Source organism: Sminthopsis crassicaudata, chromosome 1 (assembly GCF_048593235.1).
Source record: "Sminthopsis crassicaudata isolate SCR6 chromosome 1, ASM4859323v1, whole genome shotgun sequence".
In the NCBI taxonomy this organism is placed as follows: domain Eukaryota; kingdom Metazoa; phylum Chordata; class Mammalia; order Dasyuromorphia; family Dasyuridae; genus Sminthopsis; species Sminthopsis crassicaudata.
Genome location: NC_133617.1, coordinates 439,151,763 through 439,169,800, shown reverse-complemented (window position 1 = coordinate 439,169,800; position 18,038 = coordinate 439,151,763). Strand labels below are relative to the sequence as shown.

Genomic DNA, 18,038 nt, shown 5'->3' with positions numbered 1-18,038 from the left:
TTTTCAGAAGGGTAGGATTTACATTTTATTGTCATTTACAGTCAAATCATAAATGGATACATACTTTTGTTACACTTGATCTTTTTTTGGAAATAGAAAAAAATTATAAGCTATATAATTTAGACGGATGACAGTTGTTTACTGTTCACAGGATCCACAATTATTTCAATTCATTAATGGTTGATTCGAGCTTATCCTTATTGGCTCCAGAAAATTCACCCACCTGTTGAGTTAAAAATTTCCATTAAAAAAAAAAAACAAAAAAAACACAAAAAACAATACCCCCCCACCATATTTTGTGAATTTTTAGTAGATTGTCAAGACAGCTTTTGAATTAACACTTACTGACTTAAATGAATTTCTTAAAAAATCATCTCCATTGGATTGAGTTATTTAAAAATATATATATGTATAAATAAAATTTTAAAAAGCTGATGTACTCTAGCTTTGTGTTCTTAATATTAAAAAAGAAAAGCTTTAAAGTGGCTGAATCAGGGAAGCTGAGAAGAACTGCTTAAAATAAAATCCAATGCATAACTTATTTGATGGAAATGAAACCTAAGGAAAATAACAAAACTTCAAATAAGAATAATAGAAGATTTAACTTTAAATGAGAATTTTAAATAAATTTACTTATGGCTCCTTTCTTTGGTTTAAGGTATCAAAATCTTTCATAAGTTATAAAAGAGTAAGCTTCTGGTTTCTAGGCATAATACACATTTATGCTCCAAACTCATCTATTTTCATTTCTTATAAAATGGACACATTATTTTAACTTAACATTCTTTTACCCTTCACCCATGAGAAATGGGCAAAATTACTGAGAGGATCTTCCCTGAGATGAAGTGATTTACCTTTTTTCCATTTTTATAGAACTGAAATGTTGGCATGCATTTCACTTCACACTCTGCAGCAACATCCTACAGAGAGAAGATTAATAAAGACAAATTTAGAATTGTAAACTCCCATCTCTCAAACTTTGGCATTATCTCAGTACACAAATCTTCTATGTTTACATTATTTCTATTAAACCCCGCATACCTTAGATTTAAGAGCACTGTTCAGTATTTAGAATAAGGAATTCTCTTTCTTATGTTTAATATCTTTTCATTTTCAAAATATATGAAAAGATAATTTTCAGCATCACCCTTGCAAAACCTTGCATTCTAAATGTTTCTCCCTCCCACCACCACCTCTAAACAGCAAGCAATCCAATGTTAAAACATGTGCAATTCTTCGATAAATATTTCCATAATTATCACACTGCACAAGAAAAATCAGATCAAAAAAAGGAAAAAAATAAGAAAACAAAAAGCAAGCAAACAATAAAAAAGGTGAAAATACTATGTTGTAATCCATAATCAGTCCACACACAGTCCTCTTTCTGGATGCAGATGGCTCTTTCCATCACATGTCTATTGGAATGGACCTGAATCACCCCACTGTGAAAAGAGCCAAGTCCATCAGAATTGATTATCGCATAATTTTGTTGTTGGCATGTACAATCTCTCTTTCCTTTGTAAATGGAACTTTTTCTTGTTTGCTAAAGGTGAGTTAATTATATGACACCACCATGAATGTAAAAGTCCATCTAGACCTCAGAAGACCAGTAGCCACAGAAGAAAAAGCTAAACTGTTCTGGCATTGTTCTTAAGCAAAAAACATTGGCAGTTGAGCTTCCATTTCTATCATATAGCAAGAAGATGACATCCTCTTTATTTTGGTCCTTAAATCAGCTATTTCTAAGCAGTGAAAAAGGAACTAGAGCTTTCTTGCTCTCATCCCATATGGATTCTTTTCCATTACTTTCTTCCTTCCCCCACTTCATAGTATTTCAGTGTTCTCAATTACATGTATTGTTATTGTTATTAATAATAATAATAATAATATAATAATTGGGGTTAAGTGACTTACTCAGGATCACAAAGCTAGTAAGTGGTAAGTGTCTGAGACCACATTTGAATTCGGGTTCTCCTGATTTCAGAGCTGGTACTCTAACCACTACCTCAATTACATGAGTTTTAAAATATTTTTTTGTTTTTCTTTCCTCCAACAGGGTAAGCAATCTGATATAGATTGTATGTGTACAATTGTTTAAAACCTATTATTTCCACATTAGAAAAAAAACAAAAAAGTGAAAATAGCATGCTTCACTCTACATTCAGACTCCATTAATTCTTTCTCTGGATAGCATTTTCTATCATAAGTCTTTTGGAACCGTCTTAGATCACTGTATTGGTAAGAGCAAAGTCATCAAAGCTGACCATCCATCACACAGTGATGTGTTCTCCAAGTTCTGCTCATTTCACTTCACTCAGCATCAGTTTATATTAGTCTTTCCAGGTTTTTCTGAAAGTATCCTGCTTATCAATAGTACTCCATTTTATTCATTCCAAAATTTGTAATGGGCATTCACCTCTATTTTCAGTTCTTTGACAACAAAAAGAAAACTGCTATAAATATTTATTACACATATGGGGTCATTTTTCCTTTTTTTATGACTGTTTGGATACAGAACTAGATGTGGTACTGCTGGATCAAAAGGTATACAGTCCTGTGGGCATAGTTTCTGCCCGTTAAGCAGAAAATGTTGGCAACTTGAGCTGTTTTGCTTTTTTTTTTTTTTTTAATATTAAAAGGTAGGTCCATTTCACAATTATCTAGCCAGAAGTTGACAGGATATATAAACTATTGATATCCTCTTTATTTGGTTTTTAATCAGATATTTCTAAACAGTGAAAAAGGAATTAAAGCTTTCTCACTCATTCAACATGGATTCTTCTCCCTTTTCCCCACTTAATAGTGAATTTTTAACTCTTTTTCAAGAACCACCTGGCTGTGATAAATCACTTTCCAGCATGTCTGTTCCTAACAAAAATGTCCTTTCACTTTAGTACTTTTGACTAGCTTACCTAGGATAATTTATAAAGGGAGGAAAAAAAAAAAGCCCAATTACTTAAGATCACACATGTTAAAAAGTGGCAGAGCCAGAATTTGAATCCAGGTTCTCAGACTTAGTGTTCTTTTTCAAAGGAACATGCAACAACCTTTCCCCCAATTGTCTTCCATATCTCTAATATTATCCTTATGTGTAGTAATAATCTTTCTAGGCTATAATTCTTCCCCCTTGCCATTTTCTTTGAGCCCACTATAAATACACATACTAAAAGTATGTAATATGTAAAAGCATATTACTTTCTACATGGTAATTTCCCATTACTTCACTGAACAAGTTATGAAAAGAGAACTATAACTTATGCCATCTCTTCCACTGACTGTTTTCATGCTCTATGAAAGATATTGAATGGATATTGCTACATGCATTGTAGCCATCAACCTTATATAATAAGATATGCTTTAGAATAGATTCTCAAGACAAACTATAAAAGGACTAATGGCTCTACTAATTTACCTGTTGGAAGGAGACACAGATTTACAAAGAAATCCTCAGTCATGCTACATAAATTTCTTTTTCTCACCCCTAACTAAAAAATTACATTCTTCTCCACTGCCCTCTCCTCCAGCTTTTCTTTAATTGCTTTAGACAAGGGGAAGGAGAATAAGTTATCTTCTAAGCCCAGCAAATTCTCTCTGATCTAATTAATATTCCCAGAAATAATGTTGAAACTTGCTTTAAAAGCACTTAAAAATGTAACCTGAGACTCAAGCTATGAAAGAAATTAAAGACATTAAAGAAATTGTCCCTTTATTTTTATCTTGCTGCATGATTTTAAAACTAGAAACCAACAACCTTACAATTCTAAGTCCTTGTTTATTGCTACAAAGTTGTAGTGAATGGCATAGCAAAAAATATCCAAGAATCCCTGATGACATAGCATATAGTCTTGTAGTGCTTAAACATTTGATGAACTGACATGGAGAAATAAAAGAATCCACAACAGAATGGCTTTTAGTCCAAGTTAAATTTCCTAAGCACAAGTAGGAAAATGAAGATCATAGGAAGCAAGGAGGTAGATTGTTTCATCTCAGAACATCATTTTAGAACATACTAAAAGGTAATCATTGTGAAGACTGTAGTAAACAAGAATAAGCAGGGTAGAGAGGAAGTCTGAGCAAGTGTACTGACGGTTGATAGATGAATGGGGCATTTGATGTTATGGTATGAACTTTTATGTTTTTTTTTTCCCCTGAGGCTGGGGTTAAGTGACTTGCCCAGGGTCACACAGCTAGGAAGTGTTAAGTGTCTGAGACCAGACTTGAACTCAGGTCCTCCTGAATTCAAGGCTGGTGGTCTATCCACTGCTGCCACCTAGCTGCCCCTATGGTATGAACTTTAAAAGAAAAAAAGATTCCTGTGTGTTGGTGAGGAACAAGGAGCATACAGATTTGTCTTCTTTAACCCATGAATAATGGCCTAGGAGGGAAAAAAAAAGACAGCCACCACTTCAGAGGATGAAACAGGGATGGAATCTTTAGGAGAAAAACTAGAGTTCATTTTATGCCAAGTCCAAAAGTACTGTTTAAGACAAAGACAGATATTTTGATATGGCAGATTCCAAAGGGCAGAGTTGAAGGGGTTAGCTCAGGAAAAGAGATTACAAACAGGACAGGAATGAATATGAAAAAAGAATGTTTAACAGTTTTTAATATTGCTAATCAGGTTTCTCCCTTCTAGAGATATGTGTTATGTTTCATTTGGAATAATTAAAATAAGAGTTTAATCTCTAGATCTATCATTTACCAAACAGGGATGTGATCTCTAAGGTCCCTTTCAAGTTGTTTATCCTAGCCAGCATTTTGGCACATCATTTATAACTAGATTATAGATAATGGGATAAAATTCCCATGTTTTCTTCACTGCTTTGTATTTTATAGCTTTATGAGGCAGCTAGTAGTTGAGTAGATAAAGAATTAGATTTGAAATCAGGAAGAAAGTTCAGATTCTATCCAGACACTTAAATAGTTGCGTATGTGACCAAGAAAATTATTTAACCTCTCTAAGCGTCAGTTTCCTCATCTGTGAAACCAGGTCGGGACAATAAGAACATGTATATCCACAGTTATAATCAGGGGGAGGGTACATGTGTTGTGTACTACGCAAGCCTTAAAACTTTTCAGCTAGGTGCTGAAAAATCTAGATCTTCTGTGAACTAAGAAATTTTTTTTAAAAAGCTACACCTATACCTTGACCAGGAGAACAAAGGAGGAGGCGGGGAGAGGAGAGGAAGCAGCTATGATTATACAGAAAACACATTAGAAGTAAAATAACAATCTTTTTCTGGCTACTCAGCCTAGTTTCTGAATCTCATACTTGAGCCAAATTTCTCTTATTTCATTTCTAGATCAGCCAGCAGTCTGACATTTTTCTGATGCTGATCTTTTTTGATCTTGTCATTTAACATATGATTCCTTCTAGTTTTGTGTCATTTGTAAATCTGATAAATTCTATCTCAAAGGATGTCACAAATTCTTCAAACAGAATCAAGATTTTAATTTGCTTCAAATAAAAAAAATTAGGTCACAGTTACAAACGCTTACAAATTACCTCTTCTGGTAATTATAGACATGTTAATAACTGGCTACTCAATGGATGTGTAAGTGAAGATGAGAACCTTAAAACCCACACTGAGTTCCTGATATATTTGACATTCCTTATAAGCTTCTTTTTTATTTCTGTGACCTGCGGGCCCCTTCCACTAAAAATATACATCTTATAAATTTCTAGCATATGAAGGGTAGAACTGGACTGCTTTACCAAAAGTCACTTCTTGCCCCCAAAGGCCCTAGGATTTAATCAGAATCAGTTCAGCATAATCCAACCAGTAGATCCACTGTGACAAGTTAACTCATGTGAATAGCTTCTTTCTTCCCTTCCTAACTCTCCCTTATCCCTGCAATGAATTATTATTAATTGTTAATGAAGTAACAAATACAGCTAAATAAAATACCACATACCCTGGCATTGTATGACAATACTGAGGTAGAAGACTATTTATAAACTTTTCTTTTTCCAAAGGACTTAGCTGCATATGTAAAAATTAGATAACTCAGTATTTTGTGATGGAGTATTCCCAGGGTATCTTGCATAATACCACTCATGATATTTCAATGACCAGGTCAAAAAGTAAGATCAAGATTAATTTATCCTTTTACCAAATTTCATCTTGTTAACAGTGGTTCTTTAAAAACACACACAAATTGGTGCAAGTATCTGATAGACAACTATTTATCTGAGAAATATTTGGTTGTACAAGCCCTATATGTTAACAAGGTAATAATACAGTCTCAGATCACACTAATATGAGCCAGTCAACAAGCATTTATTAAGTCCCTGCCATATTCCAGGCATTATACAGAAGTGCTGGTAATAAAAGAGAAATATGAAAGAGCTCTTGCCTTCAAAAAACTTATATTCTATGTTAGGAAAGACACTAAAAAAATTAAAAATTTGAATAATAGTTGGAAGGCCTCGAGCTATATGAGTACTAGTAAAAAAAAAAAAACTCTTAAGAAGATTCAAGGGAAAATGTGACAGCAATTTCTGAATTATTTGCAGTGCTGTAATTTGTTCTGACTTAAGAGGGCAAAAATAGGAACAATTGGTGGAAACTGAAGAAAAAATTGTTTATCCTTAGAACTATTACAGACTTAAGAATGAATTGCCTTGGAAGGTAGTTACATTTCCCCCTTATTAAAGGTCTTCCCCGAGAGGTTTCATAACCACCTGTCAAGAACAGATTGTACTTAGCAGCTACTGAAATTTAAATTCTGTGATTAGCTGAGACAATATTTTCCCACATGACTTCATTCTGATTAATTCTTGTCACACAAAAAGAAATGCATTTATACTACCAATTTATCTCCTAAATGATGTCTGCTGAAGAGGTACATATGTAGAAAGAAGCATTAGCAGAGGTATTCTACACTTTGTTAAGAGTGGAAGTAAAGTTTTAAACAAGGAGAAAAACAAAAAACCTAAAGGAGATGAAAAATTAGCATGACAATATTTAGTACTCTAACAATATGACATTAAAAAACCCAAGACTAGAGACTAGGTATTTTCTAGGTGTGAACTTGGGATAAAACTTTTTTTTTTTTTTTCTCCTACAAAAATGAGGAGCTATAGCTCACTATCAAGCAAGCTTTTCTTAATCTTCTCCACAATCAAGTCATCTCAGCCATCCACCAAAGTGCAGCACAAACATGTTGCAAGCATGCTCAAGGCCTTGCCTCTCCCTACCAAGCTGGGGAGCCCTTCTCCACTTTCACTAGCAGGATGAATAGAGAGGCTAGAGAAACACATGAACTGATGCTAAGTGAAATGAGCAAAACCAGGAGATCATTATGCACTTCAATTGTTGAATCAATTCTGATGGAAGTGGCTATGTTTGGCAATGAGAGGATCCAATTCAGTTCCCATTGATCAGTGATGAACAGAATCAGCTACATCCCAGTATCCCAGTGAAAGAACACTGGGAAATGAGTGTGGACCACAACAAAGCATTTCTACTCTTTCTGGTATTGTTTGCTTGCATTTTTGTTTTTCTTCCCAAGTTATTTTTTCTTGTGCAACAAGAGAACTATTATAAATATGTACACATATATCATATTTAAGATATACTTTAACATGTTTAACATGTGTGAGACTGCTTGCCATCTAGAGGAGGGGGTGGAGGGAAGGAAAGGAAAAGTTGGAACAGAAGTGTTTGGAAGGGTCAATGTTGAAAAATTACCCATGCATATGTTCTGTCAATAAAAAACTATTAAAAAAAAAATACTGGTAATTCTATTTCATCTTGGGTGCTGCTGCCTGACAATGTGATCATAAGTATTCATTTTAAGATAATTTCAATTATGTCTGTGCTTTTTCATTTGCCCATCTATTATTTAGGTACAGAATTCAGAATTTAATGCCTTCCCTTTTAGAAAACTTACCTTATATTTACATGCTAAATTTTCAACTTAAAAAAAAGTTATTCAGCAGCAAGACAAGGTATTTCTTTCAAAACAAAAGTTTAAGTAACATTTTTAAAAATATGGACATACTATATATAAAGCACTTTCAAAGTTCAAGCACAATATTAAAAGTTTTATACACAGAAAGCATGAACTCAAATGCTTCTGTTCATGCATCTGCCTTACTTTACTAAATGAATTTGGTATGAATTTGTATTAATTTTTCATTCAGTATTTTTTTTAACAGTTTCTGAGTTCTAATATATCAAGTCTTGTACATGTTCCTCAAAGTACCATAATCAAAAATGTTCATCATCGCTATTCCTTCTTTATATGTTAAGATAATAGTTCTTAATTATAAAACTCTTGACTTGGTGAGTTTTCTCAAAAAGCCCTCTTGTGATTAAGAGTCTAAACTGACTATAACAGAGTAACCTGTAATTGTTTTGAAGGGGAGACAAATTAACTCACTGAAAAGATTAAAATTGAAGTTCAAGAATCTGGGTTCAAATCTCTGCTGTCACCTTGTGATATTAGACAAATCACTTAAACCCTTCTGGGCCTTGACTGCCACATGAGGGGGCTGGACTCTCCAGCTCTGATTTTATTTATTCTAGTTCTAATATACTGTAATTTAGCCTGGCAGACAGTAAGGCATGCTACAGACAGAACTAGAGAATAGCACCTTGTAAAAGCACTTGCCTGGGGGTGACTGCTAATCATGATTTAGGATCACAGTATTCTGTTTTCTCAATTGTCGTATCTGGCTCATCTGCCTGTGACTCTTGTCTTTATTTTTCCAAACATCTAGTTTTTCAGGTTGACCCACAACTTTAAAAGAACTTCTCTCATATTTTTCTACAAGAATTTCAATAACCTTTAGCCTTTTCAAACAGTCCCTAAAACTTGCCACTGTGGTCTCTTCTAAATGCTTCCATGGTAAAGCAGTCATGGAGCTGGTCCCCAAGGAAAAAGCAAGAAATAAGTACCCCAAAGTATTTAATAATTCTTAGGGCTCTAAGGAGGTGTGGAGGAAGGGAAATGAGGAAGACAATATACAGTTCTTGATCTTTAACTTTCACAAACCAGTGGTTCTTAGTCTTCTTTAACCACAAATAGCCTTCAAACAAGGATGTTTTTGAAAATATGTTGTCTAAAATTTTAGATAATAAAACAAGTCAATACCAATTTTAGGATATGCTCTGAAATGTTCTTTTTAAAAAACAGGTATTTTAAAACTAGTTATGTTTTAATATCACAGTCCACATAAATAAAATTGCTCTCCCATTACTATAAATTTGGAGAAAAAACAAGTCTATAAGTGGGGGCTACGATTAGTTACCATACTTACCTGACAGTCATCTACATCCACTTCTACGAAGATCACATCTGGGTACTTTTCAACAAGTGACTGTTAAATGAAAATAAAAGCAGTAACAAGGATAGAGAAGGATTAGATAATTTAAAAAAAAATTAACAATCAGAAACAACTAGAATTTCAAATAAGTGGAGAGAGTAAGTTAAGTTTTTTCTAAGTAGTTAAAAATTCCCTTCAAATCAATTTAACTGGAAGTGCAAAATGGTAAGCTAATTATGGTCCAAGTTAAGTTTTAAAAGTAAGCAAATTTATGAAAATCTCAATTTACTTCTAAAATAAGGTATGTTCTAATTCTCATATTTAAGACTATGTGAATCAATAGCTGCTTTTTAAGATATTTATTATATACATAGGTATCAAAATTTTTGTTTCCCAACTTTTCTTCTTTCCTAGGTACATTATATACTGATTTGTGTCAGCCATTTTATTTTAAATGTCTCATTAATAAATTTTAGGAAACAATTTATTCAATTAATATGGGATATAGTAGCAAAACAAACATAAGATGGACAAGTGCTCACTCACATGAAAGAAAGGCTTGATCATTTTGCATGGTCCACACCATGTAGCTGAGAAGTCAACTACTACTAATTTTCCTCCAGCATCTTTCAATTCTGAGTCAAAGTTTTCCTATAGAAGAAAAAAAAAAAAAGTTCATAATTCTATGTAATAAAGCAGTTCCCTTACAGTTTATTTAAGAAGGATAAAAATCCAGATGAAGATAAGCTTGAACATCAACATTTAAATCTGCAAATTAGAGCTTAACAGAGAATATCACTATCATCAATAGATGTAAAAGTAGAATTTGGGGTGGGAGTACTGGATTGTGATTCCAGGAATGTACAGAACTGTCCACAAATATAGGAATTTCTTCATTGACTTGTCATAAACCATATCATGTTTACTTAGTACAAGTACAGTATTTCTCCAATTCTCCAAAAGAGTTAAGTATCAGACCTTCCTCAATGTTCCCCCTTTTGTGTTCTCTGTAGATACTCATTCCTGTATACATTTTGCACCTCCCTTACAAATCATCAGGATCAGCTTTAAAAATACATGTCTGGAGCAATCATTTTATGTTTTAGCCAAAAACAACACTTCTAAAAACTAATTTGTTATACTGTACTCCAAATGTTTGATTTATTTAGCTGTGTTTCTTTATTTTACCCAAGTGTTTACACATAGTAGAGGCTTAATAAATTAACTGAACATTAGATGAAGTCACTTTCAGGCTTCGATTACTAATTAGTCTCATTACAGTATCTTTATCACTATAGTATAAAAACAAATTTTCCAAAGAAAAAAAGACAATTCACCTAATAAGTTTCCCAACACTGCTACTAAACTACAACTTGAGTTTGAACTGCAGACATTTTTAAAGTTGTAGCATTTAAAATTTTATAGTAGAATAAATTCTGCAAAGTGAGACCTACTATTTCTCTTACCTTCTGACCTAAAGTTTATTCCAAGCACAATGTTTCTGTACACTATTGTTAATGATTTCTTCACAGTAGATGTTGACGTAAAGTTTCAATATACATTGTCATAGCACCTCCAGCAGAGTACTCATTGTATCCAAATATTCTGATTTCCAATATTTACCTCCAACACATAACTGAATTATAAAAAATTAAAACAACATTTCGTGGAGGTAGATCACATCTAGAATTAGAGAACCTAAAAGATCCTCCCCATATTTTACAGGTGAGAAAACTGATACCCAACTATGTTAAAGTAAGTTTGCCAATGTCACATAGAGAGTAAAGTAAGTAAAAGGTGGATGTGATCCTAGGTTCTGACTTAAACCAGGTCTCTGAACTTGAATGAATATGAAACAAATGGGAACACCCCCCCACTATATTTTAATAAACTTGATTTTTCTGTAATTCTATTTTATGTATTAAAATACATTCTGTAGTCCATTGGCTTCACCAAATTACAAAAGGGGCCTATGACTCCAAAAAGTAAAAACCTCAGATGCTTTTGTATTATGCTGTTCATCTGTTCTTTAATTGAAGCTTTGCTTAAATAAAGACTTCTAATGACAGGGAACTCCTATATTGCAGAGGTAAATAACCAATTAGAATTTCCTATCTGTTTGGTAGGAAATCCTAACATCAACTGAAGTCAGTATCTCCCTCAAATCTGCAATTTCCCACCACTGTTTTTTGGATCCAAGAAGTGGAAATCTAATCCCAGTGTAGCAGAATTTGAAGCATATCAATCTCCCTGGTCACCTTCCTTTTTTCCCTAAATTCAAGCTTGTCTATAAATATTAGATCCATATCTGAGCACTGCACAACCTAGAAAAAAAAAACAACAGTATTTATTAGCACCTACTTGTTTATGGAGAATTGTACTGTATGTACAGAGAATTGTATTGTATGCCATCAATTAGTCAGAAAGTTTAGATATGACAGTCCCTATAATTGTGGAGGTTACACACAACTAAGCATGATACTCAATATCATACAAGTATACAAGGTTACAAAATAAAAACTGTTACATTATATAGTCTGGATGAAAGTGTCTTTATAGCATCTGAGGAGGTGATCATAGCTAATTTCTGGGAAAGGGCAACATGAGTTTAGTTTTAGATATACGGCCAAAAGAAGGGAGAAAATTTCAAGGACATAAAACACAGAAAGGAAAGTGCACAGTACAGTTCAAGCAGAAAACTTCAAACTTTCCTTAAGTGCTAAGCAATTAGGGAAGGCAAGAAGGATAGGTGTCAGAGCTGACAGCAAAGAATACCTCATTTTTCTGAGTCCAAATCTGGCCTTAGACACTTAATAGCTGTGTGATCCTGCACAAACCACTTGAACCTTTTTTGCCTCCAGTTTCTTCATCTATAAAAAATGAGCTGGTGAAGGAAGTAGCAAACTACGGAAGTACCTTTTGCCACTAAAAAGTGTCACAAAAAAAATCAGACACAATTTGAGATTGAATTTTTAATCCATAACTTGTCAAAAAACTTAGGTGGTCTTTTCTTAATTTTTTAGCCATACATATATACTTTCCTCCTGTCTTGAATTTGTACAACTGTTTTTTTTTTTTTTTTAATCTAAGTTTAAGATTTTATACTGCTTCAACATCCTAGGCTGTCAGATCTTTTTGACTCACTATTCTATTATCCAACCTTTTAGTTATTCTGAATTTATCATTTGAAAATTTGGTTACATGATATTTCTGACACCATCCAAATAACCAAATATATTACTGAACAACATGAGATACCAAAAACTGACTTCTAAATAAACTAATACAAAACTGAAAGAAATTAACTACATTTACATTAATATTCCTGACTACAAATGAAACCAAAAACTATTTTTTAAAAAAAAGTTATGGCTAAATGAAAAAATTTGGAAATTGATTTTTGAGACAAAAAAATCTATTTAATCAATGCCTTATAGTTTATGAACAGCAGGCAAGATCAATATACCTTGATGCTTTCAATGTAAGGTTAGCATAAGAAAGAGGATTTAAAAAAAAATGGGAAAATATGGTTCTTGATCATCAAATTGGTAAGATCAAAAGTTTATACAAGTCCCATGTCTTTATGTCATGAACTGGAAAAAGAAAATGTTAGTGTGGGAGATATCCAAAATCCCCTGTCCTTCCCAATGTAGTTGAATATATATTAACAGTAACCAGATGGTTATTGGCATGGAAATTATTTCAGAATCAGGTATCTGCATGTGAACAAGGTCATCAGAAGGTTAGATCTAGATCAAAATCAATATTAAATAAAAGATAAACAAGATAGCACATGCTATTATACCAGGTCCAAAACCATCCTCCTCCAAGAAGCTGTCAATGCTAAAAAATGGTAATGGGGCAAATCATTGAATCTCACCATGTCTTAGCACTGTGTAAATGTGAAACAGCTGCTACAATGATGCGACAGAAATATTGCCAGAAACTCTGACCACCAAAACTTTGTGTCCTTTTAGACTTGAAAAATACTGGATTTGGAGAGCTATATTTATGTCCAGATTCTGCTACTGAGCAGATAGGTCTGAGCCTCAGTTTTGTCCAATGTTAAACAAAATATAGACATACCTTATTTTATTTCACTTGGCAGATAATATTTTTTACACATTGAAAATTTATATCAACTGTGCCTCGATCAAGTCTAATGATGCCATTTTTCTAACAGGTTGTGTTCCCTTATCACATTTGCATCTCACATTTTGGTAATCCTCACAATATTTGAAGATTTTCATTATTCTTATGTGATCTGTAATTGATGTTACTGTTTTGTCAAACTGTCACAAACCCACTCCTATAAAAGACAGTGAACTTAACTGATAAAATGTCATGTGTTTTCTAACTGCTCCATGGACCAATCAACCCAAAGTATTTATAAACTGATTATTAAGATCTCAAAGAAAGATTCCCAAAGAACAGAAAAGATAATTGACAACACCAATAAAAACCATTACTAGTATCAGTAAATAGACAATCCATATTGCTCTTCTTCACAGTGAAATTTGAGACAAGTTTATGCATTTACTAAGGATATCCTCCATGAAAATGAGAAACGCATGACAATGATGGAATATTACTGTACTAAAATAAGCCAATTTCAGAAAAAGCAACAAAGATTTATATGAACTGAAGGAAAGTGAACAACAGCAATACAATTAAATGATCAGTTGTGAATGATTTAGCTATTCTTAGCAATACAAAAATCGAAGACAATGAAAAATGCTATCCACCTCTAGAGAAAAAAACTAATGGAAGTCTGAATGCAGATTGAAGCATACTTTTCACTTTTTTTGTCATGGTTTATTTTTTCCTTTGGGCATCTTTCCACAACATGATTAGTTCAGTAATGTTTAGCATGACTGAACATGAATAACTTATCTCAAACCTTTTTTCAGGGAGGAGAGAGCCATATAATGTGATCACCAAAAATATTGATGCTTTTAAAAAGCCATTTGGAACCTCTGAATGGACTTTGTGAATAGTCCGGTGAGATCCAGCCTCATATAATTCTGGATCTAGTTCATTGTCTTCAGCATTTGCCAGGTACACATATGGAAACACATATTAACTAACTGATTGAGCTATCCACCATAATTAAGCAATAGTCATTCCTTCAGCCACTTTGGATTTTTTCCTGTGCTAATAGGTGTTCAGATCTTCCACTAATAATGGGTTTCTTTTGAGGAGGCCTAATAGTATTTTGGAACCTTTAGGCACCTGTGGTTTCAAATCTGGTTTCAGATATTTATTAATTAGCTGTGTGACCCTTCGAAAAGAATCACTTAATCCAGATTTCCTCAGTTCCCTCATTTGTAAAAATGACAGGTAATCCAAGGGCCATTAGAAATGTGAGGTATGTGCAGGTAAGCCATAAGACATAATATTGATGTCTTGTCTTGAAGTGGCATACAACAGATCATCATGAACAGGTATGTGTCTTAACTGTTGAGTGTGCTGGAACCAACTCATTCAGGCTCAAGAGATCTGATTGTTAAATTATTCACTGAGGAAATCAATAAATGCTACAATGGCTTGGTGTGAAAGAGGCTAATGAAGATTACAGTAGGCTGTATGCAGGCTGTGCTTTAGCAATAGCCAGATAAAGATTTCCGGGAGTATTTTACAGAACATTAAACCAGAGAAAGGACTCTAGCACACTGGGTAGGTTTTGAAGAGGGCTGACATGATTAGGTCATCAGCTACAAACTTCTACAAACCTGGGAGATATTCCCATAGAAAAGCTAATTTAGCAGCTCTCAACTGCCTCTAGTATACAACAAACTCTTGGTCTCTTTAATTTGGCTGTATCCCCATTTCTAGCCTTTTTTCATTTCATTCTTTTTCAATCACTGTACTTAAGAAAAACCACAAGTAGCTATTCTCTATATTCAGTTTTCTACTCTAGTCTCCAGGTCTGGAATATAGTCCCTTCACATATCTACTTATTCTCTGGCCCATCTCTGATGCTACCTCTTCTGTGAAACCTTCTCTAAGCCCCTCCTTCTAGTTGAAAGTGATTCTCTCTTTAGAGCTTCCAAGGCATTTTTCCTACTGTTTTTCTCTCTGGTTACCTAGTTATGCTTATGTTTCTCCAATTCAATTTTCCACTTTGGTACTTGTTGAATTGAGCTGAATTCTCTCCTGTGTTCCATCTGACTACTTCAGCTAATCAAGCAAGAGGCTTCATTTTGGGGATGTCTGACCCAGTGTCATTAATAATCTCCCCAAATGTCCAAAACTATTTTTAATTAATACGTTTATGGAACTGAACTGAATTAACAGAAAGGAAAAAAATATTACAAATGATATGTCAGGAAATGAATATTGCCGACAGATGACAAGAGAATCACATCCCAAATAAGTTAAAACCCTACAAGGTAAGGCAAGGAATGAGGAGGAAGAAAGCAGTGAACCAGTCGAGTGTTAATTCCAAACGAGTCATCGGTCCGGTCTCCCTCCTTTCTGCAGACTAGCGTCAAAGAGCAGCAGAAAGCTTGATGTCCAGATTATACCGAGAGTCCAAGAGCCTCGGCCAAACAGGCCCAGGCGGCAACATTAGGACTATCTTGTTTTACTGGTGACCACCCTCACGCCCTTAGCTCCATTGGTTCCTAACATGGAGACACCCCTCCCCATAGCCCAAACCTAAGGACGAAGGAAAGTTAAGCGCAGCCGCCACTCCTCCCTCACCCCTCCCCGCCAGGGAGAACCACACCTGCGCAAAAGAGACGAAACAGAGACGGGAAGAAAGGGTGGACAAAGTGCACCAAAGGCAGGAACAGAGGCCTCCAGACCAAGGACCCGCCCTCGGTGGCGCCAGGACTCACCCAGACATTCCCTGCGGTTCAGACAAGCTAGGCCTCATAGAAACGACCATCAACTAGGCAGGGTCACAGTACAAGAGAGAGAGGGGGAGAAGTATAGATGCCAAAGCAAAGCAATACACAATAAGTTCTAATCCTTGGGCACCATGCAGCCGCAACACAGAGGACTCCCCCCCTCCCCCGCGCCTATGGGTGGAAACATGACTCAGTATACACGGCAATCCAAGACCCAAAGCAGGGATACAGACTGAGGGTGTCCTTCCATCCCGCCTTCCCAGTACAGGGCCACGCATTTTCACAAGGGCATCCCGACTTCTTACCTTGCTCTCTATTTGTTTCACCATCGTTTCTGAAGGCTTGGGCTGTTCGTAAGGCTCGGGCTGCTTGTAAGGCTCGGGCTTTTCGGAAGATTCGGGCTTCTCGCAAGGCTCGGGCTTCTCGGAAGGCTCTGGTAGCTCAGATTGCTCGGGTGGCTTGGAGGGAGAGACTGGTTCGGGCGGCTTTGACGAGATAGGAAGCTTGAAAAAAGCGGAGGGCTTGAAAAAAGCAGGCGGCTTGGAAGGAGCGGGTGATTCGGGTGGCGTGGGCGGTTTGGAAGGAGCGGGTGGCTTGTAAAGAGCGGGCGGCTTGTAAAGAGCGGGCGACTTGTAAAGTGCGGGCGACTTGTAAAGAGCGGGCGGCTTGTAAGGAGCGGGAGGCCTGGAAGGAGCGGGAGGCCTGGGAGGAGCGGGAGGCCTGGGAGGAGCGGGAGACCTGGGAGGAGCGGGAGGAGCGGGAGACCTGGGAGGAGCGAGAGAAGCGGGAGGAGCGGGAGACCTGGGAGGAGCGAGAGGAGCGGGAGGAGCGGGAGACCTGGGAGGAGCGAGAGGAGCGGGAGACCTGGGAGGAGCGGGAGACCTGGGAGGAACGGGAGACCTGGGAGGAACGGGAGACCTAGGAGGGGCGGGAGACCTGGGAGGAACGGGAGACCTGGGAGGAACGGGAGACCTGGGAGGAGCGGGGGGCCTGGGAGGAGCGGGAGGCCTGGAAGGTGCGGGAGGCCTGGGAGGAGCGGGAGGCCTGGAAGGAGGGGGAGGCTTGAAGAGAGCGGGAGGCTTGAAGAGAGCGGGCGGCTTGAAGAGAACGGGCTGCTTGAAGAGAGGGGGCGGCTTGAAGAGAGTGGGCGGCTTGAAAAAAGCAGGAGGCTTGGAAGGAGCGGGCGGTTCGGGTGGCGCGGGCGGTTCGGATGGCGCGGGCGATTCGGGTGGCGCGGGCGGTTCGGATGGCGCTGGAGGCTGTGATGGAGCGGGAGACACGGATGGTGCAGGGGACGCGGGTAGTTCGGGCGGAGGTGGTGGTGGCGCTGGGGGCTCAGGCGGCTCTGGAGGCGGCTCTGGAGGAAGCGGCGGAGGAGGCGGAGTGGCGCTTGTCTGGTTGGTCGGGTGGGAAGATGAGGGTTTGGGAAATCTGGGTGCTTTGGGTGCTTTGAAGATTCCGAGTAACTTGGGTCTGGTAGACTTGGTGACCGGAAGCTTCACTGTAGACTGCTCTTTCTGCGAGGGATGGAAGAAAGTAGTGGAGGCTCCGCCTCACGGACCCTTTATAATGTGGGCTGAAGAGGCCAGGCTATGGCAGTCGGAATAGGGAGAGAAGGGCGGGGAGGAAAGGAAAGGGGAAAGAGGTGGTGCGCGCCCCGGCACTCCTCTTCCTGGAACGCCCTCCCCTACCCTCTTCGCTGCCCTCGACTCGCGCCACGTCTCTCGCGTCACGTCTCGGGGGCTGGCACCTCAGAGCCCCGCCCTTATCGCCTATCTTTCCCCTCCCCCTCGCCATGGAAACGTCTTGGGCCTCGGCCTCCCCTTGCCAGTGGAGCCACTCGGACTTTCTTCTGACCAGTCCAGTTTCGCATATTCATCCCTCCCTGTTCCCTTTCCGTTTTCTTGATA

The 18,038-nt window shown here is 37.1% G+C and overlaps 1 protein-coding gene across 2 annotated transcripts; it reads right to left on the bottom strand.

Annotated features, from left to right (window-relative positions):
* Nucleotides 1-17,112, bottom strand: LOC141550231 (thioredoxin-like). 2 transcript variants are annotated; one of them, XM_074280635.1, is made up of 6 exons: nucleotides 16,993-17,112; nucleotides 16,434-16,866; nucleotides 9,821-9,925; nucleotides 9,269-9,328; nucleotides 855-920; nucleotides 1-223 (listed from the first exon to the last, which is right to left on the bottom strand). In XM_074280635.1, the coding sequence occupies exons 2-6, from the start codon at nucleotides 16,455-16,457 to the stop codon at nucleotides 161-163; spliced, it is 318 nt and encodes a 105-aa protein (XP_074136736.1). In that variant the 5' UTR covers nucleotides 16,458-16,866; nucleotides 16,993-17,112; the 3' UTR covers nucleotides 1-160. The 2 variants fall into 2 exon arrangements, with proteins under 2 accessions (XP_074136736.1, XP_074136735.1); XM_074280634.1 differs by having other exon boundaries at nucleotides 16,434-16,848; nucleotides 16,894-17,019.
* Between the last annotated feature and the right edge of the window lie 926 nt (nucleotides 17,113-18,038).

Coding starts and splice junctions, on each gene's coding strand:
- LOC141550231 (XM_074280635.1), bottom strand. CDS start 16,457: ATGGTGAAACAAATAGAGAGCAAG. Junction 9,329..9,820: donor TGATCAAGCCTTTCTTTCAT/GTGAGTGAGCAC, acceptor TTCATTTAACAG/TCACTTGTTGAAAAGTACCC. Junction 921..9,268: donor TGGATGTAGATGACTGTCAG/GTAAGTATGGTA, acceptor TTCTCTCTGTAG/GATGTTGCTGCAGAGTGTGA.